The 25,019-nt window shown below is 42.1% G+C and overlaps 1 protein-coding gene across 1 annotated transcript in view; it reads left to right on the plus strand.

Moving 5' to 3' along the window:
* LOC124140864 (sodium- and chloride-dependent transporter XTRP3-like) overlaps positions 1 to 25,019 on the plus strand; it is a 63,497-nt gene that overhangs the window by 14,159 nt on the left and 24,319 nt on the right. The window contains exons 3-5 of the mRNA XM_048397620.1: positions 17,316 to 17,623; positions 18,990 to 19,151; positions 23,263 to 23,373. Of these exons, the coding sequence (XP_048253577.1) occupies positions 17,316 to 17,623; positions 18,990 to 19,151; positions 23,263 to 23,373 (581 nt within the window). The remainder of the gene's footprint in view (positions 1 to 17,315; positions 17,624 to 18,989; positions 19,152 to 23,262; positions 23,374 to 25,019) is intronic.

Genomic DNA, 25,019 nt, shown 5'->3' on the forward strand with positions numbered 1-25,019 from the left:
CAAATAAGCCATGACGTTCACATAAACACACAAGAGGACCTGTTATTATTGCAGAACTTTCAAACCATGGGCGCAATGACGACATTTAACACTAAATAAATGGGACTTTTTATTTTCCTGTTTTATCGGGTTTTACCTGAAGAATCTAGAAAAGATGTGGTTAGTCTTTGTTCATGTAAGAATCATTCCTTGTATTTTGAACGAAGGAAGAGGAACCAGGTTTCCAAGGTAGGGAAAACCATTTGATGTAAACAAAATAATGTGAATATTTATATACAAAATTTATTCAAGATTAATCTATTCTGTTCTTTACATAAATAAAGCTACAAAATCATTTCCATATCCAATAGAAATCTCTGCATTAAGCAGAGTCGATAGTACAATTCCGACTATATCGTGAGCATGTGTTTATGAAACACTATCAAATAGTAATGATACCAGGTGTTAGCGAAAAGGTGAGCGTATCCTGCCCCACCGGTGGCATCCGCCACAAACACACGCAAAGGCAAGTCAACTGTTCACCTGAAAAAAACATGGGAACATATGGTACAAGTCAAAATAGGGAATTGCATCGGACATCAATTTTGTCACTGATGCGTCAAATTTGGAAATGTCCTTCACATGTTTACCATAAAACTTCGTGAAAGCTTTACTGAGGCCTTGAGTGTTGTAACCTTGATCAAACAACTTCTGAGCATGTTAACATTGTTGAAGTAATCACGTCGCATCACAACATACACGTGACGTTCCATCCACTGATTAAATTTCTAATGAGGTCCATTGTCAGCTGTGTTTCCCATATAAAGCAGTGGCCTATATCCATTACCTTGCTCCCAGCGACATACGCCCCCTAGGGGAACATTCTCTTACTACTCCCTGACATATATTCCATTAGAAATGACAGAGCAATCTACAGTGATGACCCTGCTACAAAGTTTATCCCGCAACCAAGATCCTAAAGCACATGGTCTTGGCCGTGTTTCCTTTCTCATGAAATGCTATTTTCCGAGATACATTATACCTAGTGTATAATGAAACTAAAAACCAAGAAGCCTTTTGATGTGCTTATTTTAAGAGGTGGTAATTAGGGACGCTGTGGTGGTCTTTAATAAACATCTTAATGCGAACATCATTAGCCTACATTGCCTGAGCCTTGGGTCATGGTGGTCTTTCTGCTATGTGTGTTATACACCGGGCCCGATGACGCCCACTAAAATACATTATTCAGAATAACACATTGGACGTGCTTGGACAATCATAATACCAAATTCGTTAAGTATCGCGAGTCACGAATGCGATAATGGAAATTGAGAGTAAGGTAGCATACATCACAATTATTCGAAATTCAATAATTTGTGATTTAATCCCGCTGACGTGTGTGCTTGGCATTTTTTAATGATGTGTATACGTTTCCAAGGTAACGTGTTGTGAAGAGGTAGTTAAAAGTAATTTCAATGGAATAATGTTAATCTGATCGCGTACGTAAAGGGAGATCATCGTCTTGGATTGACATAACCGATATGCTTCTGCATCGACTGAAGACCACTCACTATTCAAATCTAAGTCTAAAGAGAGAAGGAAGTTCAGAAGTTCTGTATACAGGCAAGTTATTTACTTCGTGACCACCAGTGAGCATAGATGACAAAAAATTCCTGTTGAAAGAAGGCTTGTGGTGGGGATGTCAGTTACGCTTTGCGTCTTTGAGATAACATGGCATTAGTAAAACATGACGGAAATAACATCTTGCTTAGAATAAAAAATGTGCCCGTGTACGTATAGATGGGTGATGAATTAGAGTATTACAAACGTTTAAAGGGGATACAGATAATCGATCCTAACTGAAAAGAATGGTGTGCTTTAGGTGTTCATTCATTAGGGGCAGATGCATCCTCCCGAGGCAAGAGAGTTAACTGACTATAAAAGTCCAGCTTCCACCCTTGCCGAACTAGGCTGGAATTCCTGGGCCCGATCATAGCGCTACCAGTGGCTGTTGCGAATTATGTCCCTTCTATGCCCCCCCTATGAACCAATCAGATTCAACCTCTCGTATCACTAGCATTTGCTTCAAACAAAATGGCGGCGCCCAGTCAAGACGATCTGATCGACAATCAAGATCTGTATTGTGATTAAACGGTTCTTACACCGCGAAGTGCATCAAATCACGTGAGCACCTTGATTAAAAACTTGAAACGATTTGGAAAATATCTGTTGACAACGAGTTTGCTGTGCACATGCTGTCCAAATCCTGCAATCGACCGAACTCTGCATGCCAGTTTACGAACCGGATTTCGGTTCGTGATTTTGATTGGACTATGCATAGACTCGTTAGCCCAGCCAAAATCTAACTCCATAATACCATCCTCGTTTGGCAAGGGTGGAAATTCGACTTTTTAAAGCCAGTTAACTCTCTTGCCTCTGGAAGATGGGGCAGATGTTGTGCATTCACGAATAGGAAGACCCGAGGTCTATTCCCCATCTGGGTAGAATGTGTAAAGCGCATTTATCATGATTCAAGACTGGCTTCCTCAGCAGATGTTTGGGTGAGATCAAGAACTTTGGAATAGCATCATAATGCTTTGCAGACCATTCTGACGTCATCAACTCGTCTTCATAGGTTTGATCTCGGTTGACACTCGGGTGAGATTCTCCATTTAATGTATTCCTTGTTTTGATATTATTAATAGCTGCAATATTTCTGTTTGTGTTTGTTTTGGTTTTGGTTTAAAGCTGCACTAAACAATAGTCCAGCTATATGACGACGCATGTAAATAATCGAGTCTGGACCAGACAATCCACTGATTGATACAATGACACACGCCCTCAACCAATCCATTTGGTCGTCTTTTACGTTGGTTGGTTGGTTTGTTGTTTAACGCCGCACTAAGCAATATTCCAGCTATATGACGGCGGTCTGTAAATACTCGAGTCTGGACCAGACAATCCAGTGATTAATATCATGAACATCGATCCACGCAATCGGGATACGATGACACACATCAACCAGGTCAGCGAGCCTGACCACCCAATCCCGTTAGTCGCCTCTTACGACAAGCAAAGTCGCCTTTTACGATAAGCATGGGTTGCTGAAGACCTATTCTACCCCGGATCTTCACGGGTCCGCCTTTTACGGCCAAAAAAGACGGACAGTGGGGTAATGTGTGGGGGGAAACCTATGCTTGTTATGCCAAAGAATAGGGTTTGATTCCAAATATTGCTAAGGGCGGCAAGAGAATCAATCAAACCCAAGAGGTTAGGAAGGAAAGGATACGCTATGCATGTCGGAGTGCCGAATTCTGAGCCCAGGTGTCCAATTTCACTGATTACAATCTTGCCCAGAATGCGTGGGTCGTTGCTCGAATACTTTCAATCACTGGTTCGTCTGGTCCAGATTCAATTATTTCATGACCATCATGATACAGCTGGACCAGTGCTGACTGAGGTCTTAAACAAAATCTACTCAATCAGTTCATTTAATGGATCTTGAACATTCTCTCTTCCTGTGAGTGGGACTCAAATAATCTGCATGGACATTCTATATTCAATACTTGAAAGATCGCCACGTTTGGGTACAATGTGTGAAGCTCATTTCTGGTGTACCGCACCATAATATTGCTGGCACATTGCTAAAAGCGGCGTAAAACCATTCTCACTCACTTTCGTCAACACAAACACACAATGTTTGCAGGCTCGTCCGCTTACCATTCACGCTTCAGAAAAAAATATCAGAACAAGTATAAAAAGAAACAGGCGTGCTTTTAATATCGTGATAATTTTCTGTATTCCGAACTATAAATATCTTAATATGTTATTGCCCCTTAACCAGCTCTCAGATCTTGTTGTAAAGTTAACTAATTCACAAATTCAAGAAAGCTATCCATTCGCCGAATAAAAATACTACGCTTTTTTTTATATCCTTTGAGCTTTTTAAGCAGCCAGTCCAGTAGGGATGAAAAACTGCTGAGTTACAATCTCATTCGTCATCGTATAATTCGTTTTTCGATAAAGTCATCAAGGGAATAATAAAATAACGTTTCCCTTTCTCGCTTTGTTGATTAGGGCGTAATTTCGTGAAAGTAATGATGTTTTGCAGACTTCTCTTGGGAGTCGATCAACACAGAAGAAATTAGCCGCTCACCCTCGTGATGTCCTTTGTATGTGCAAGACGCTGTTGGTCAGTGAAAATGCCATATTCATATTTGTTATGATGCCTTCGTTGATGTTGTTGCCATGGTGACGGCGTCTGATGACATTAAAGGACCTGTTATGTTTACACGCTTCAAAGTCAGTCTTGTTTTGTTGAATGTCTATAATCGAGAGATTGCTGTTTTCAACACATCTATCGATTGTCAGGAGCTACCAGTGAACAATACTTCCGAAAGTTGAGTGCGGGGTCTTGTGTGGGTTAGAGTTGGTGTGGTGGGTGTGAGAGAGAAATAGAGTCGGGTAGAATGCGACCCCTACATCCCTTCTAAGGTTGGTTGGTTGGTTTTTTGTTTAACGCCGCACTCAGCAATATTCCAGCTATATGTCGGCGGTCTGTAAATAATCGAGTCTGGACCAGACAATCCAATGATTGATATCATGAGCAGCGATCCACGCAATTGGGATCGATGACATGCATCAACCAAGTCAGCGAGCCTGACCACCCGATCCCGTTAGTCGCCTCTTACGACAAGCATAGTCGCCTTTTACGGCAAGCATGAGTTGCTGAAGACCTATTCTACCCCGGAATCTTCACGGGTCCCCTTCTAAGGCCACTAGTGATTTAAGGGCCAAAGGGGGGGGAACAAAGGAATATCAAATGGTCGGCTCATGACAAGAAGAACTGCTTTCGTTGATCGTTTTCTTTCTTTTTCTTTTCGGATCCATCGACCCTAATAAACATGAATGAAGGGTTCGAATCTAGTTTAAAACAATTGTTTAGGCCAATTTTTTTTGTAAAATTAAACAAAGAAAATCGCAAATTGAAAATTAATTACTTTGACAAATAAACTGTTTATATAGAATTACACAAACATGGCAACAATAAATCTAATTTAGACCCATTAACCAATTAATATAAAGACCTGAGAAACGATAAGATATATTTTGTGCCGCGTTATTTAGTAAACAGACTACTTGGGGCATTTCATTTCAGGATTCTACAAGTCAGTTATCCCAATGCCTTTCATAGGACAGTTCACTTCCGGTGGACCCAAGGTGACCTTATTATTATGTTAACCCGCAATGAAAATGGCATGTGTTCGAATCCCACTGTGGATATTAATCTTATATCTATTCTTTGTGTCATCCGTCCGAGATGTCCTCCCACATCAAGCTGACACGCGCAATAATTGAAATACTGTAAGTTGAAAGTCGTGTTGAACTCACTCACTCACTCACCTCTGATTGACGCCAGCTTACTCCTCATACAATGATATAATAGGTGCATCTATAAGTATACATCACATTCACACCCAAACCCAAATCTTACCGTTGAAGTGAGTGAGTGAGCTTGGTTTAACGCCGCTTTTAACAGTATTCCAGTTATATCAGGGCGTGTGAGCTTAACGTGGGAGGAAAGCCCGAAGTGATACAGGTCTCAGACGTTTACCACTTTGGTGAAATCCACGAGCACGGGTATGGTGCTGACAAACCTCGAAACATAGTCGGGACGAACCGGGATTCGAACCATAGTCATAGGTTTCTGGCGTGCCCTAGGGTTCCAACTATGCACAGCAATCCTTCCATAGACGACTGGGCCACCCGTGCCCCCTTACCGATCGAAACATGTTGCAGAATTTCTGCAATTTAACTTCAATTCAGAGGAATATCGATACCTCTTGCAACAATAATTGCCTGGTCTCATACAATACCGTGGTTCAGTTACCACTGACACCAAAAACATTTATGCAAATTGTAAATTTGTACTAGGGCACGTTGTTTAAACACAATTTTGGAATTAGAGTAATAAAATAGGACAAATCTAAAAAACTAATGCAAATATTGACGAAAAACGCTATACGTTTCTCCAATACGGAAAACAGAGGCGAAGAATAATATGGTTACTTTGACGAAGTCGACCCCCAAAACACATTAATTACAAGGAAGGAGATGGGGGGTGAACGACACCAGTCACTGACCCTTAGGTCGAATAATAATTCTCTAGTTTGTATGATAATATTCTCAAGCTGTTAAACTATTTATGCCCGAGAAGGCGCACACTGCACCATCAATGCCATTTCCGCCATTCCATCGTCATGGAGTCTCTGGCTTCATTGCCAATATATTTGCATTAATCGATGAGAATTACCCAGTGTCAATTTGCAGTGCAATGATTTCCTATGTAAGCCATTGTTCTCTCGTTTCCGAACAATTCACGTCCGTCTCTTTGCGAATAGCCGCTCTGTTCTTATGGCTGTTTAAGCTATTTCATTTGCCAGCGCGAGTTCCTATACGACTTGATGTTCCAGAATGTCAATAAAAATCACACGCGTTGATGATATAAGGTGAATATGGACAGTAATTTGTCTAGCGTGAAATGGAATGTATTTTTACACACTTACACATGCACACTCAAGCGGCGGACGTATCTAGTATTCATCTGCAGCTAGGTTCCCAGCCAACGAGACCCGTGAAGATCCGGGGTAGAATAGGTCCTCAGGAACCCATGCTTGTCCTAAAAGGCGACTATGCTTGTCGTAAGAGGCGACTAACGGGATCGGGTTGTCCGACTCGCTGACTTGGTGGATGCATGCCATCGTATCCCATTTGCGTGGATCGATGCTCATGATGTCAATTACTGGATTGTCTGGTCTAGACACGATTATTTTCAGACCGCCGTCATACAGCTGGAATATTGCTGAGTGCGGCGTTAAATAACAAACAAACAAACAAACCCAAGCAACGAAGGGGCAATGCTCTCTGTAGTGTTGTTTACTAGGCTTGAGTTCGAATCCCAATTTGACCAGATTATGATTCTTGTTTGTCAGCAACCTACCCGTGCTTGTGGGTTTCACTAAAGTGGTAAAGGTCCAAGAATTGATCATTTCGTGTTTCCCTGTTTTCGTGTATTGGTACAAATCTTACACATACACGTCAACGAAGTTTGTTTGTTTGTTGTGTAACGCCTCGCACGGGAAGACTGGATCAGACAATCCACTGATTGATATCATGAGCATCGATCTACGTAATTGGAATACGATGACATGCATCATCCAAGTCAGGAAGCCTGGCCCCCCGATCCCGTTAGTCGTCTCTTACGACAAGCATAGTCGCCTTTTACGGCATGTACATTAGAAAATGGGTATTTGGCCATCACCAACATTTATATTCGCCGTGTTCTTCTCGCCGCCTTATGAAATCAAATCAAGGGTTTTGACGTGTTGTAATTGTAAATGACGTCAAACAATTCGTCAACGGAATGATAAATATTTACCGACTACAGACTAAGGCAGTATGGTGTATAATGGACGTAAATGGATCTTCTTCGTGGTTAGATATGACCATTATCTCAAGGAAAGTACAATTCTTCTGACTTCCAGCTCCAGGCATAGGCCGCCTATGACTGTGTCGATCAGTATTCTGTTCAGGCAATTACATCAAAACCTTAGGGTAGGGGATTCTCTTTGAAGAAATATGACTCTCCTCAGGGAGTTGAACTGGTTCTAGTATTTTGGATTCTTAAAAGATAAGGGATAAGAAGTTGCACACAAACCTGTCACTAAAGGCAAACAAATCAATTTATTCGTCCCTACCGTAATACATGTAAGATAACAATCCAATTACCCCGGTTTGTATTCCGTTCATCCAACACTTATCACATTCTGACTGGGCAAGGAAGAATTGATCAGGCAGATGCTTGAATTGAGTCCCCTGTTGTTGGCAAACTGATTATATTTGTGGAGTAACTTCAGGCCAAGCTGCGTGTCTCGTTATCTTCGTCTGTGGGGCCGTTGGCGGCAGTATTGAGGTCTATTGAAATGCTGAATCGTGCTACTGGCACTTTTATTGGGTGCGTTCGTTTTGCTATGGATTTGACGGTAGTTTAAATTAAGATGTGTTCGAAAATATAGAAAAATGTGTGTTATTTGTCGAATTTGCACCCAAAAAAACACTTCTCGGAAATATACATCGAGTTATCGCGCCTTCGGGGACGTTGGGGTGAATATTGGGATCTATTGAAACCCTGAACCGTGGTCCTGGCATTTTAATTGGGATACGTTTGTCCTGGCTAGGGATGGATTGTTCAAGCCTCATTTAAAATATAGTTCGCACACTAAACTACTTCCTGTGTCCGTCTGGAGACAACCCAAAAACAGGAAAGGCATGACCAGACTTTCGACAAACGTGAAAGGAATTCACGTCGTTTTTCCGAGTGCTTGTCGTCTCATGACGGTGCGAACTTGATGTGTACTGCTCAAAAGAAGTTAAAGAGGCCCAATTCTATCATATTACTATAGTAAATCTGTCTTGTTACTCAAAAGAAGTATAAGAACACCCGATTATTTCATATAACTATAGTTAATCTGTCTTGTTACTCAAAAGAAGTATAAGAACACCCGATTATTCATATAACTATAGTTAATCTGTCTTGTTACTCAAGAGAAGTATAAGAACACCCGATTATTTCATATAACTATAGTCAATCTGTCTTTTTACTCAAGAGAAGTTTAAGAACACCCAATTATTTCATATAACTATAGTTAATCTGTCTTGTTACTCAAAAGAAGTATAAGAACACCCGATTATTTCATATAACTATTATAGTTAATCTGTCTTGTTACTCAAAAGAAGTATAAGAACACCCGATTATTTCATACAAATATAGTTAATCTGTCTTGTTACTCAAGAGAAGTTTAAGAACACCCGATTATTTCATATAACTATTATAGTTAATCTGTCTTGTTACTCAAAAGAAGTATAAGAACACCCGACTATTTCATATAACTATAGTTAATCTGTCTTGTTACTCAAGAGAAGTTTAAGAACACCCGATTATTTCATATAACTATTATAGTTAATCTGTCTTGTTACTCAAAAGAAGTATAAGAACACCCGACTATTTCATATAACTATAGTTAATCTGTCTTGTTACTCAAGAGAAGTTTAAGAACACCCGATTATTTCATATAACTATTATAGTTAATCTGTCTTGTTACTCAAAAGAAGTATAAGAACACCCGATTATTTCATGTTACTACAGTCATCTGTCATGCCATGAACCGCCTCCGTGGTCTAGTGGTAGAGCGTCCGCCCGCAGTGCGGAAGGTCCAGGGTTCGATCCCAGGATACGAAAAGTCGTTAAAAGAGGGTACTTGTTGTTACCCTGTCTGGCGCTCGGCATTAAAGGGCTAAAACAAGGACTGGTCGGCTCGGGGTCAGTATACTGTGTCCGAGTGGGGTATTCATGTTAAACTGCGGCATGGTATCTCAGTGTACTAGCACTATAAATCAGCATCAGTCCGGACTAGTACAAGCAGCCACACACACACGCGTACATGCACGTCGCTATATAAGTGCAATGATCTTGGACGCGGCCTTAAACCCCTTTTCACCTCACCTCACCTCACCTCACCTCACCTCACCTCACCTCACCTGTCATGCCATGACATATATAACAGCAAGTAAATCCATTTTTAATATAGTTTACACTTATTTATCACTTTCCTAAGTTTGGTACCTAGAATCCATCCACCCATTTATATGCTATTACAATATGGTAGTTATAGATAAGTGGAATGTCTCTCTATAGAGGATTGATTGATAAGGTCCAGTCAAGTCCAAACAAGTATCCACGGGTACTTGATCACTACACGTTCCTCTATTCAACGACCGCCTCCGTGGTCTAGTGGTAGAGCGTCCGCCCGGAGAGCGGAAGGTCTGGGGTTCGATCCCCGGCCGCGTCATACCAAAAGACGTTAAAATATGGTACTTGTTGTTACCCTGTCTGGCGCTCGGCATTAAGGGGCTAAAACAAGGACTGGTCGGCTCGGAGTCAGTATACTGTGTCTGAGTGGGGTATTCATGTTAAACTGCGGCATGGTATCTCAGTGCCCTAGCATTATAAATCGGTATCAGTCCGGACTAGTACAAGCATCCACACAAACACACACACGTACATGAACGTCGCTATATAAGTGCAATAATCTTGGACGCGACGTTAAAATCCATTTCACCTCACCTCCTCTTTTCAACTGACTTGTAACAGCGAAACAATCAGCTTAATTGACTCAGTTGTTTGTGGCCACACCACTATAACATGTGATGTCGAAAACAAAAGATTTACTGTTACCCAATTCCTTCCATGTGAGGCTCACCCGTTGATTTCATTGCCTTCAATCATGTTATTAGAGGCTACTTTTCGTCTTACTTTTGAAGACTCACAAAGACGACTAGAGCAGAGAAGCTTTGTTTTCACGCTACCAAATGAATATCCTTCTCTCCGATCTCAAGAAAATCATTATTGCCGAGTATTGTTATTCTGCCTTTGTCGACTGAATTCTGACACGTGCTTTTGAGATTTGTGTCATGTGACATACAGGGAATAAAACGAGGAGTCCGTATGCCCTGTCGGACCTGGGTATACGTGTTAAAGTGCGGTATGGTATCTCAGTGGGCTAGCACTATAAAACCGGCGTTAGTTGGCGCACGCACGCACGCACGCACGCACGCACGCACGCACACACACTCTCTCTCATTCTCTCTTTCAACTATCACTGTTTCGTCCAACTGAAGGCGACATCTTGGAATCGATATCATTCAAACACGTTTTTAAAACTATTTGTGAGTTTTTTTCATTATTTTTCAACAGGCGCAATAATTTCCTTTGGCAATATTTTCCAATCTCAACGTTTGAATGGAAAGTTGGAGTCTTCCCCGGTAAGCGACATCGCATTTTGACAGCTGTGGATTGCCTTCCGTGGCATTGAACTGCACATTGAATTTCTTTCATGATTAGTTTCAGTGTGAAAATGCCAGTTTGCCAATGAGTAGGAACTGAAGGAGACAACTTCAAGAGACGGGATCAGGCTCGCTGACATTGTTGATGCATGTCATCGTATTCCAATTGCGTAGATCGATGCTCATGATGTCAATCACTGGATTGTCTGGTCCAGACTCGATTAATTACAGACCCTCACATTGCTGGAAGATTGCTGGGGCGGCATTAAACAACAAACAAAGCTTTTGGCTGCGACCTCTGTATCTTAAAATATTAACAGTGTCCGAAACAGAAACCTGACCCTTTTGTATTAACAGGTTCATAACACAAGTGTTGACAAGGCATTGTCAAGGGAAATATTTGGTGTAATGGTTTGGAATATAGGGTATAACAAGTTCAAAGATATTCCTTAATTTACCCTCCGACAGGGCTTCTGAAAATGGGCATCGGACTTAAGTAGAACGTCATAATGGCCCAAATCGAAGCCATATTTGTATTGCCAACCAGTGGATGTTAGATAATAACAGAGTTGTTGTACACAGCTAGCATCGGTGTCGCAGTTAGATACCTCTCAACAGAATATTTACCGTGTATCTGGCCACAGTGTAACCATACGGAAATCCATGAGGGCCACACACAAAATTATCTTGAAAATTCAAGAAGCTTTCATGAAAAATTAACTTCTTATATTGAAAATTTAAGTTCTAATCTGGCAACTGTGTCAGCTCAAAGAAGAACGTGGAGCCTTGGAAGTTCATTAACTGATTTCAGTTTATATTGAATTTTCAAGTTAGTATCTTGAATTTTCAGCTAAATAAACTTAAAGATAGTATAAGATAATTTTGTTATTATTATCTTAAATTTTCAACTAAGTACTTCGAATTTTCAAGATAAAAAATGAAGGCTCTAATGAGCTTCCGTACAACCATGTTTTGTTTGGTTTGTTGTTTAACGCCGCACTCATGCAATATTCCAGCTATATGTAAATAATCGAGTCTGGACCAGTCAATCCAGTGATTGACATCATGAGCATCGATCCACGCAATGGGGATCGATGACATGCATCAACCAAGAAAGCGAGCCTGACCACCCGATCCCGTTAGTCGCCTTTTACATGTCTACAGTCGGTGGTTTCAGGGTTTGTATTAGTTCAGTGGACTGCGCCATCGCCCGTCCTGACGAGTCTTCTCGCAGATTACGAATATTCAAACACTATTCATTTACAACTGTGCTCACATGTACCATCTGACTGACGACAAGTTGCATAGAATGAGAATGAAACAAACCTGCGTTGGCCACAGACATGAATTAATAAATGTCACAAAATCAACAAAACATACAGCATTTATAGTTTGCGAGTCATGCGTTAATGGGAAAGCGAGCATCCTATCAATCATGTCACTTGGATTTCTTGTGTGCTCGTTCCGTTCGATCCTACCTTCTTTGTCCCGCGGATTTAAGTCAACATTAACGCAAGGATGTCCTCGACTATAGGTGTGATATCTACCATACAGGATGTTTACCATTGATCGATTCGCTGCTTCCTGTTCATTGTCGTAAATGTCAGTCGTTGTTGGAGTTGTTGGCGATATAGAAGACAAATTAGCGTTGGAAGCTCCTATTTATAGGGGGCCTAGAGGAGATTGGTGCAAATATGATGAGAAACGTGGGGTTACGTATAACGTGTAGCATATCTGAATATGCCATAGAAAGTATCGTAATTACAGACATAACCGATTATACTTTTGACTGTGATGAAAGGAAATGCTGATGTTGACATTCAACACATAGTCAATCACTGAAAAAATTATTTTATGCATCTGTTTTTACTCATATTTCACCTTTGACCTCTTTGAGTGTAAACAACCCTCAGTATCCCATTGATTTTCCTTTGGAACAATTGGAAATATTAATCTTTTAATGGTTCGCTTTTTTACTTATTTTCCAATGAAACCAGTTTGCAATCGGTACAAGGTTTGTTGCAAGATTTGGGTTCATTTATATACTCTCAGCATTACATAAAGCATTGTTATTTCTGTCATATTTGCAGTTCTTTTTGCAGGGGATTTCTGTGTAGAACAGGCGTCCAATATCCCTCGCTTATTGTTGGAGTCAATTTATGAGTGAGTGAGTGAGTTTGGTTTAACACTCCTTTGAACAGTATTCCAGTTATATCAGGGCGTGTCATCTTAATGTGGGAGGAAAGCCCGTGTCATGCAGGTTTCAGACGTTTACCACTTCGGTGGTCCAAACCTCGGTACGACAAACCTCGAAACATAGTCGGGACGAACCGGGATTCGAACCACAGTCATAGGTTTCTGGCGTGCCCTTAGACGACTGGGCCACCCGTGCCCCCTTACCGATCGAAAAATGTTGCAGAATTTCTGCAATTTTACTTCAATTCAGAGGAATATCGATGCGGCTATCATCCCGCTTATTCCTTGTAACAATAATTGTCTGGTCCAAAAAAATAAGTTCGTTTTATCCGTCAGTTCGTTGTAAGCGTGTTCGTTATAACCGTAGTTTACTGTATATCACGCTTGTTGTGGTATGAAAGCCCGAGGTGATGCATGTGATGCATATGAGTATAACTTAAGGAATCCTACGAGCACGGGTATGAAGCTGACAACCAACCAGGTCCTCGACCAATCTGGGATTCGAACCCATGATCATAAGTTTGCGACACGCCTAAGGGACGCGACAGTGGACTTTAGAGGCTTGACTGGTTACGCTGTCTGACCTGTCTGACTGGGTGTCTTGCCTTGCCTTGACGGGCGGGGTCGTTGCTCATGTTATCAACCACAGGTTCATCTGGTCCGGACGTATTTTAAGGACATCTTGACATAGCTGGGGTAATACTGAGAACAACAATCATCATCTCACTCCTGCCATCATGGAATACGCTGGTCAATTAAGACATTTACTGGATTTCAGTTCCATTTATCGAAGGATAACAAATAATACAGTCGTTATTGTCATTTTATCGAAGCGTTCCTTCCGAAAAGGAGAGTACATGAGCCTCCATGATAGCGAAAACTCCACAATGTATCATGAGCTAACACAACATCATATGCAAATGTACCGTTAAATGCAGGTATAGTTAATATTGATATGATTTGATGACTATTTCACGCTTCTATTCCTGTTGGACGGTAGAGTAGCCTAGTGGTTAAAGCGTTCTCTCGTCACGCCGAAAGCTCGGGATTGATTCCCCACATGGGTACAGTCTTTGAAGCTATTTACTGGTGTTTCCCGTCGTGATATTGCTAGAATATTCATAAAAACGGTGTAAAACAATATGCACTCACTTGTATTTCCGTTAATTAAAACTGGTTCATCTGTTCCCCTGGGCTGCCCTTCCTGCAGGGACTGACGCAGGGTTAGAGGTCACTTGGAGGTTAACCTTAAACAGTGTTATCGTCAATTAAGATCGATAGCTCCCAACAAACACATAAATATCTAATTATCTCTGAGATGTAGCATTGCCCTAAACTCACGTCCCTGGTGTACGGTCGTTCCTCAAGATAACTGAATACTGGATTGGAAGTTTTCTGAATGCATCGGTATCTGAGGAGAATCAGACCAAAATTAAATGAAAAACACAGGATTTAAAATTTAATGATTTTAAAAGCCACTGTATTTGTCAGTTAACTCAAATTTAATTATGTACATCTTTTCCATTACGAAAGTGGAAAATTTTACCCAAAAAATATATTGTTCAATTTCCGCGCGCGCACACATACACATCACAAGGCCTAGGCCTCAGTCAGTCAAATATGCCATCGGTTGATCGTTTGCCTCACTCCATATTCTAGCTGTATGGCGATTGAACTTACTCCCTTTTATATACAGTAAACTACGGTTATAACGAACACGCTTATAACGAACTGACGGATATAACGAACTTCTTTTTTGGTCCCGACTATTTGCTGTAGTTATGCTGTATATATGCTTATAACGAACTACGGTTAAAACGAACTAAAATTAGTAGTCCCTTTGAGTTCGTTATAACCGTACTTTACTGTAATTGTATGTTGAAGCTCACTCTGCCAACTTCGGATAAGGGTAAAAAGGAACATCAATACCACCCTATATTATTTCTAAAAGGAGTCCATCACCTTCCAATAAAGATGAGTGAGTGAGTTGGGTTTAACCGCTTTGAACAGTATTCCAGTTACATCACGGCGTGTCAGCTTCATGTGGGAGAAAAGACCGAGGTGATGCAGGTCTAAGAAGTTTACCACTTTGGTAAATCCCACGAGCATGGGCATGGTGCTGACAAACCTAGAAACATGAAACAGAACACAGACTATATTTTGACTTGCACCAACCAGTGCCTTGTCCAAAATATACATATACATCTATATAGGGCATGGTGCAATTATAAAGGGGCGAAGCGAGATTCAAACCCTCAAATAGAGGTTTCTGGCGTGCCCAAGGGACGCAACTCTGCAAAGCGAATTGCGGCGCCTCAGACGACTGTGCCATGTCCGTTAATATTCAATAAAGATGAATCATAATAATTTTATATTATCTCCTCAATACATCACATAAAAAGTCCATGTCACGACAAGGATAATACGACCTCATTAAACGCAAAGCTTTTCATAGATAGTTACCTCGGGACAATATATGTGTACTGAGCGATCCGTGGCTGTCATTCAATGTTATTTCTGTCGCACGACATGTTCAGTTGTGGGCGGGAAATGATCATGATTAAGCCAGAGATTCCCACATCGACATCACGCAACGTGAACGTCAACAGTTGTACCCGACCACCTCATACAGAGCTTCGTCACGTGGGCCGTCCCATCGACGCCATCTTATTCGTGCCAAGCGTTTGTTAGGCGAGTAGGTACGCCCTCAGCAGCAACTGCGTCTAGCAAGATGATGAAGTGAAATGTGCATGTGTTGTATTTGCTCTGCACTCATCGATTAACCCGGATCCCGGCTAATCAAGATATCAAACAGCTTGTCGGCTTTATTAGATCGAATGTTGATGGAGGAGAATTCTTCGAAGGGAGACAACCGAGGAAGGATTCATTGACTGTAAAGTGATCCTTTCGTTTACGTGTTTAAACTTCGACGTTGATGAAGATAAAGATGGTGGTTACTCTTGTCAGACAACTTAGCCAATCAATACACCTTATAATGCTCCCATCACGTTTACCAATAACATAATAGAGTCCCCTGGTAAGACGCTGTTGGAGCTTAGTTAGATTGAAAACTAATGTAAAACTTGTCGATTTAATACAGTTGATACCAGTGAGAATTATGAACAGAGGCAACATCCCTTTTGAAAAGAAATTATATATAAGGTCAACATTGTCTATTTTAAGTTTCATGTGCTCTCGCGTTAAATACAAATTGATTGGATGGCGGTTCAAGGTTCGGGCGATGAGGAAGGTAAAACGGAAACAAGATTAACCCTACAGGTGTCGTAGGGTTGTAGTGCACGATAAATTGTTATACCGCATCGCCATATATGTACCAACTATACGATGCACGCCTTTTTAATTTTTTTTAAAAACATGTATCTGCATCAAAGTTGGTATGTGTTGCGGTGAAACAAGTCTGCAAAGTTGTTTCAGAAAAGGATCACGTTCAATTATATAGGAATTTATATGGTACCAGGATTAGACCTGGGCCCACTTGCACAAAGCGATCTTAGCGCTAAGATGATCGTAACTCCCATACTTTAACATAGGCTTACGATAGTCTTAGCGCTAAGAACGCTTTGTGCAGGAGGGCCCTGGTCACAGCAAACTAGGATTTTCGTACGAAGCGAGTTGATGGGTCGCGTGATGTGGCTCGGTAGCTTGGTTGATTGAGTGTCATCGTACACCGACGGCGTGAATCGTTGCTCATGATATCAACCAAACGTTGGTCTGGTGTAGACTCGATTATTTACAGGCCGCCATCATATAACTGAAATATTGCAGCGTTAAACAACAAACAAACAAAACACAAACATAAATATTGCAGCGAAATCTCAAGGAATGAGGGGCGGTCGGGTAGCCTAGTGGTTAAAGCGTTCGCTCGTCACGCCGAAGACCCGGGTTCGATTCCCGACATGGGAACAATGTGAGAAGCCCATTTCTGGTGTCCCCCGCCGTGATATAGCTGGAATATTGGAATATAAAACCATACTCACTCACTCACAAGGAATGAATTAAAATTAAAGAATATCACCCGAGTTTCTTCCGAGGTCAAATATTATTATATCAAGACGGTTTAATAAAAGTTCCCCGATATCCGTTCTGAGGCCCACATCATACAGCTGCAATATTGCTAAGTGCGGCGTTAAAAAAACAAAAAAACAAAAAACACATTTATGATGCAGTTCAAAGGAGCAATGTTCATCATTGCACTCAAACCATGTCATTCTTCACAGGGGCGTTTCTGGTGCCATACGCCATTATGCTGGCCATAGAGGGTATACCACTCTTCTTCCTGGAACTTGCGATCGGTCAGCGTCTGAGGAAAGGAGCCGTTGGAGCATGGAGCCAGGTATCCCCCTACCTGGGGGGCCTTGGCATCGCCTCTGCAGTGGTGTCCTTCAACGTAGCCCTCTACTACAACACCATCATGGCATGGTGCCTCATCTACCTCGGCCAGAGCTTTCAGAGTCCTCTCCCCTGGGCCTCATGCCCCCATCGGGTGGAGGGTAACAGCACAGTTATTCTGGATCCGGAATGTGAGGTAAGACAACATTCTTGTCCCTATAAGCTTCCTACCACAATCAGGTGAGACACACTTCTTACCCCCCTACACGTCCTACCTATATATGTGACCAACCAGGAGAAAGGGGACCTTATCATTCGTGACCAACTCGTGTTATTCCGGGACAAGCCGAATAGCGACTCGTGCCCCTCTCGTGGCCATTTTTGCGACCGGGTTCGGTCTTAGCGCAAACGGGCATACCTAAAACAATTGTCAACTCGTTGCGTAATGGTTCACATTTATTTCCCCATATATTATATATATTTCAGATGCAATTTAAAGCACATCTGGACATGCAGAATTATACAGTATGATTGAACACATTAAACTGTGTCTTGGGTATTTTTTTAGATGCAAGACATATGTAAAATCAAAAATTATTTCTGAGGGATTCTTTGACGAAGAACTTGAAATCATACGCGCATTCTGAGTGGTTTGTCGTATTTTCGCACATAACATTCATCGATAGGGGGCGAGTCTTCTTACAGGTTACGGAAAGGGGCGAGTGGTGACGAATGGGGACCTTATAGGTGCTAGAATACAATTCAGCTATGACGTCATAAGACGTTTGACGTCAACTTACTTCAGTGAAGATAACCATGTGTGATGTCATGTATTTCTGTAATAAATATGAATTGAAGCTTGTGAATTGTATTTATGTGATCCGAAGATGCTGTAGTTTTCAAATATAATGAAAAGTCAAATTGTTATTCTTCACCCATAGGGTGCCATATCTCATGATTTGTCACATAGAATATAGTATTTATAATTTACATAATTGCTATTAACCATAAAACAAAAACAAAATTCATGCTCTGTGCTTGGAGGTTTTATTATATTTCATCTGGCGGTTCATTGATTACGGTAATATAATTATTGATTACAGCATATGATACAATATCCATTGCTCTATCGTATAAAGTAGGTAACTGGTTGCCTGTGAAGATCCGGGGTAGAATATGTCTTCAGTAACCAATGCTTTCCATAAAAGGCGACTATGCTTGTCGTAAGAGGCGACTAACGGGATCGGGTGGTCAGGCTCGCTGACTTGGTTGAAGCATGTCATCGATCTCAATTGCTTGGATCGATGCTCATGATGTCAATCACTGGATTGTCTGGTCCAGACTCGATTATTTACAGACGGCTGTCATATAGCTGGAATATTGCTGAGTGCGGCGTTAAACAACAAACAAACAAACAAAAGGTAATTGGTAACCCGAATGCTACTGGAAGGCTGGTATATGGGCTAATTCATACGCGTTCTCTAAGTTTGTACCACTAATTCTTGTCTTCATTCACAATCTGTCCCATGAGTCTGATGTTATCTCTTTCCCTCTCTCATAAGAAAAGCAGCCCCACCACGTACTTCTGGTACCGCGAGACGCTGAACACTGCCCCCACCGTGGAGTCCCCACCCCACCTCAACTGGAAGATGTGTGTCGGCCTCGTGGCGGCGTGGATCATTGTCTACTGCTGCATCATTAAGGGGATCAAGTCCTCCGGAAAGGTGAGTTGTAAACCCATTCTTATATTTAATTGCCGTTATGTTGTTTTCCTTAACTTCTCTATGTATCAGGGGCGGTCGGGTAGCCTAGTGGTTAAAGCGTTCGCTCGTCACGCCGAAGACCCGGGTTCGATTTCCGACATCGGTACAATGTGTGAAGACCCTTTCTGGTGTCCCCCGCCGTGATGTTGCTGGAATATTGCTAAAAACGGCGTAAAACCATACTCACTCACTTTCTATGTATTGTTTATTATAGGCTGGTTTCAGGTACGAACCCCAGATTCGTCTGATTATGATCCTCGCTTTCTCAGCAACAATTCGCTGTACGGAGTTGCGTCCCTTTATAGTCACACGATCCACTGGTTTCAGGTTCGAACCCCAGATTTGTCTGATTATGATCCTCGCTTTGTCAGCAACAATTCGCTGTGCAGAGTTGCGTCCCTTAGTTGTACGAAAATTCGTTATAGTTGGTTCGAATCCCAGATTATGATCCTTGGTTTGTCAGCACCATTACCCTGCTCGTGTGTTTATCATTGAAATACTTTTCAAAGCGTCGTTAAAACCAACTCACTCACTAAACAGAGTCGACCTTCAGTACAGGTGCTGGTCTATTATATATCTCTGTCCACATACTGCCGTAATATAGCGTGTTTATTCTAGACGACTCATCCCTGAGGGTACAAGTGTACGAACGAATATTATTCAGTACAAGCCTGTTTTCTCATGACCATGTCTGACAACTCCCATCCTCACCCTCTCCCACACTTGCCTGCCTCGGTTTAAACAGGGTCATCTCCATTACCCCGGCGTAAATCACCGCCAACATAACAACCTACTCTCTTGAACCTGACGATGACACTGAATTAATGATTAGCTTCCAGCACACAAAACAATAACGATGGGCTGGTTGATGTATGGGGAATACCTGTTCGATTTTAAAACAGCGCCCACTCCCAGGAAGCCAAGCACCGGTGTCTCTAGAACAACACCAGTGGCCTAATTGTCTGCGTGCTTAGAGACGATGATGTCCAACAGTAGTTTACTCCATGATAGGGTGTCGGGGATGCCTCGGAGACTACATCTACCTGACACTCTCCCGGACTTGAACCATTCACGAGCATCACGTCGGCAACGGACGCTGGCATTCATCTGGACAAGACTTCATCGATTCTTCAGCACCTTCTGAGCAGGCCGCCATCTAATCTGGCAAAGTGAAGCTCTGTGTCTGCCTCTGATAGCATCTCCTCCCCAAATACCCATGTCGACGTATATTTATATCTCGGTCCTATAAATCTAATGAAATACTGACATATTCTCGAGTTTAATGGAAGCCGGGGATTTTGTATAGGAACACCCACACGTGTGTAGCTCATCTGGACTTAGAGATCACCAGAGAAGTAAGAAATGATTTGAATAATAAGCATGCTCCAGCACATTTATGAATTATATGATGTCAAAATTCATTAAAAAAGACACGAGTAGCCTTGAAATGAAAAGTGTTAAACTGTGGGTAGAGTTGTGTCCCTTTCCCGACAAGCGCGTCTCTTCCTGGGCTCCGTTCAACAAAGCGATTTTAGCACTAAGACGATTTAACTCCCATACTTTAACATAGACTTAGCACTAAGATCGCTTTGTGGAACGGGGCTCTGGTTCGAAAACCAGTTTCGACAAGATTATCGCCATTGTTGTTTGCAGCATCAACCCCCTGTGCGTGAGTTTCACAAGCGTGGTGAACGTGAACGCCCTGCATCACGGGGCTTATCTAGCTCGTTCAGCCTACATACAGCTGAAACACTAATATGTAAAGTGACTCCAACCAACTTAGTCACTGTGAAAGTGTCGTTACGTTCTTAGTGATAACAACTTCTTTGTTTTGAGTAGAGTGGGTGAGTTTGGTTTTACACCGCTTTTATCAATATTTCAGCAAATTCAGGGCGAGGGACCCAAGAAATTGGTCTTAGAAATGTGGGGAATCGAACGCGGATCTTCGGTGTGACGAACACTTTAACCACTAGTCTACCCCACCTGTAAGAAGATATTGATATAACAACATAAATTGTGAATAGTTCGACGAAGAGTTCAGTTTATCCTTTTCATCTCTTTTGTATATTCATAGAATTTGGCCTTCATTTCCTAACAAACAAACCAGGTGCATTAAAAAAGTAACTTGTTCTTTATCATTCTGGATTCCGTTTCTAAGAGTATTTGCTTCGTCGTGATATTATTAAAGTTGAATTCAGGTAGTTAACGCTGACTGTGTTCAGTATGGCGGAACATGCAAGTTTTCCTGATCATACGTACATCCCACAAACGCTAGTTCTTTATTCAGAAAAGAAGATCTGCAGACTTCCAAACGAATGTTGCCAAACTGAAGGAAAATCATTGATCTAAACGGGTTTCATAGTGCAGTAACGCTGACATGTTAGGTAATGGAATTTATTTAAGCGTTCAGCGTTTCCTGTACAACGTTTTTACATTTTTCTTCCTCGCCCATGTGACTACTAATTTCTCTACCTCAAGAGCGCAGATCGCCATCTTCTCTTCCCCTCCCTCTACCTCCTCCCCCACCATCCCCCACTGCCTTCGACGACTCCTTCGACCTCCCATTCCTCCATTGTCGTGCATGTGGCTGACAATTCGAAGCACATACCACGTCACTGCACCCCCCACCACCACCACTTCCAGAATGGTTCTTCCTATGATTGCATCCCCATTACAAGTTGAGAGTAGTGAGTATTCAATCAACTCAGCCACCTTAATAGTGTCTTGAAGAGGAAAAATTTGCCAAAGAGGAATTATTTGCTGATTGTGGGAACATCAGCCTGGACAATGTGGTTACACTGATCAGATTGATGGTGCTTGTATATGCTTTCGACGTTGTAAATCTCCATGTCCCTAATTAAGGAGTGCCACGGGCATTTTCAGAAATGACTTGAAAGCATGTGGCGAGATATTGTGGATGGTAGTAATGGCGGACTTTGTTGGGTTACTTTTAGTACAGTCCAGAGGCGCGTTCCACAAAGAGATCTTAGCGCTAAGTCGATCGGACTTACGACAATAGACCAGTGACGATCCGGGTTAGAAAAGGTTTTCAGCAACCCATGCTTGTCGTAAGTCGCGACTAACGGGATCGGATGGTCAGGCTCGCTGACTTGATTGATGCATGTCATCGTATCTCAATTACGTGGTATCGATGCTCATGAGTGAGTAGGGCGTTAAACAACAAACAAACGAAACGGCAATGGAGCTAAGATGGCTTTGCTGAACGTGGCCCTGATCGTACGGGAGCTTGATGGGATAGTTGTAGTGGAGATCGTGCAGGGGGCAGATGGGATACGTTCGTCCAGCTCGGACACACCCATATCAGTCTGTATCCTCTCTGCTCCGTCAGTTTTGGAAAATGCAGATTCATGCAGATTCGGAGTCTCTTTGGAACAACAAATGGCTTCGGGGAAGGTACACAACATTATAGGGAGTATACATAAAGTCATGTATACACCGTGTCCACCGTGTGATTGTCCGCTACTCGAAGTTGTGATGTACGTGACAGGGGACACAACTCGTGTATTAAACCGTGTTCTATGTCCTCCAGGTCGTGTGCGTGACAGGGGACACAACTCGTGTATAAAACCATGTTCTATGTCCTCCAGGTGGTGTGCGTGACAGGGGACACAACTCGTGTATACAACCATGTTTTGTGTCCTCCAGGTGGTGTACGTGACAGGGGACACAACTCGTGTATAAAACCATGTTCTATGTCCTCCAGGTGGTGTGCGTGACAGGGTACACAAGTCGTGTATAAAACCATGTTCTATGTCCTCCAGGTGGTGTGCGTGACAGGGGACACAACTCGTGTATACAACCATGTTTTGTGTCCTCCAGGTGGTGTACGTGACAGGGGACACAACTCGTGTATTAAACCGTGTTCTATGTCCTCCAGGTGGTGTGCGTGACAGGGGACACAACTCGTGTATACAACCATGTTCTATGTCCTCCAGGTGGTGTGCGTGACAGGGGACACAACTCGTGTATACAACCATGTTTTGTGTCCTCCAGGTGGTGTACGTGACAGGGGACACAACTCGTGTATACAACCATGTTCTATGTCCTCCAGGTGGTGTACGTGACGGCGACGTTCCCCTATCTCGTGCTCATCATCTTCTTCTTCAGGGGAGTCACACTGCACGGCTTCGAGAAGGGACTGGAGCACCTGTTTGTGCCAGAGGTGAGACTTAACCATGTTACACTTCTCCCGTTCTCAAATGCATGCTCCTCAGAGCGACCGCCTCCGTTGTGTGGTGGGTGTAGCAGTGGCCGCAGAGCCTCCCCCTCTCTCTCTCTCTCTCTCTCTCTCTCTCTCTCTCTCTCTCTCTCTCTCTCTCTCTCTCTCACACACACACACACACACACACACACACACACACACATTTAACACCGCTTCAGCAATTATGCAGAAATTGGGGGCGAATATTCTCAGAAACAAACACTATAGTAAACACGAACAATGACATTCCTATTTGAAAATAGAATATTACAACACAGTGGTATGAGTCAGAAATGTACTTGTACGCCTGCTTAAAGTGCGGCTGCCCCCAGCTTTGGCTAGACTCCCACTTGGATCATTACTGAACGCCGTATCTAGGATGATGTTACGCGTGTCTGCAGACAATCATATGACTTTCAAATGAGACACCAATTCAGAGATCACACACCAGTTGGGCTATAATTCTTGCAGACCAGTAAACTTCATTTGTTTTGTCTGAGATAAGAGCCACTGTTGCATCACGTGTAACTACACTGACGGGCAAAAGAAAGTAATACCATACACTTGAAAATTGGATTGCCCCAAAACGTTAAAAAAGTTATCAAAACGTTACAAGGCTGAAAACAGTCGCCGAAACATAAAACTTAAAGTCCAAAACATAGCTATGATTCCCGTATCAAATACATCACTTTCGAATAAAAATTTCTTATTTGTTTCATTTTAGCCACAATCCAACATGGGTGTAAGCTTTCTTTTGCCTGGCAGTTTACTGTAAATCTGTAAATTAACGCGAGCGTGAATTAAATGCGAAAAAATGGTCTTTGCTCGCATTATTAAACATGGTATTTATCTCAACAATAAGACATTTTGGATAGCAGAAATACCCACTTAGGCATACGCTGCGTATTTCGCGCACGGGCCCGCCAGGCGATTTGGTATTTGGTCGAAAAGGGTATGTCCAAAAAGGTGAGGCAACCTAGGTGGGGCTTTTTAGGGTTGCTTACCTAATTTGAAAAAACAAATTTGGAATTTGGAATATGCCATGCAGAAGGTGGAGGAGGGTGGGGGGTGGGGGTGGGGTGGGGGGGGGGATGGACTAAAGGGAGTTTGTGTGTTTTTATAGGTTTCGAATTTTAGGGTTTATTGGCAGCTTGTTTGTTGTGCTTTTATTTTTTTCATTAAATGCGGCCAAGTAGGCCTGTTTTTATGAGATATATGTCTAGTGCTTTAAATGTTTGTAAGTCATTTAGGGGATTTAGTACCGTTGCTAGTGTCATTTGATTGTTGCAATTTAGTGTGGATTGGAGTGTTGTTCTGTGTTGCTGGTAATGTGTGCAATATAGTATTACGTGTTCAGGCGTTTCTTTTAAGTTGCAGTGGGGGCATTTACCGGTTTGGTGTTTTTTTTAATTTGGTGTAGGTGGGAGTTTAACTTAGTGTGGCCTATTTGTAGTTTAGTTTTTACTCTGTCAATTGTTTTTGGTTTTATGATGGATTTTTGCTTTTTTGAGTGGCTTTTGTAGCAGGTGTTTTAGTTTGCAGTCACATTTCTGATAGTTATTTTGCCACTTTTGGAAGATTTTCTCCTTTGTGAGACTTTTAGTTTC

Source organism: Haliotis rufescens, unplaced genomic scaffold (assembly GCF_023055435.1).
Source record: "Haliotis rufescens isolate VD_foot unplaced genomic scaffold, xgHalRufe1.0.p SCAF_17, whole genome shotgun sequence".
In the NCBI taxonomy this organism is placed as follows: Eukaryota; Metazoa; Mollusca; class Gastropoda; order Lepetellida; family Haliotidae; genus Haliotis; species Haliotis rufescens.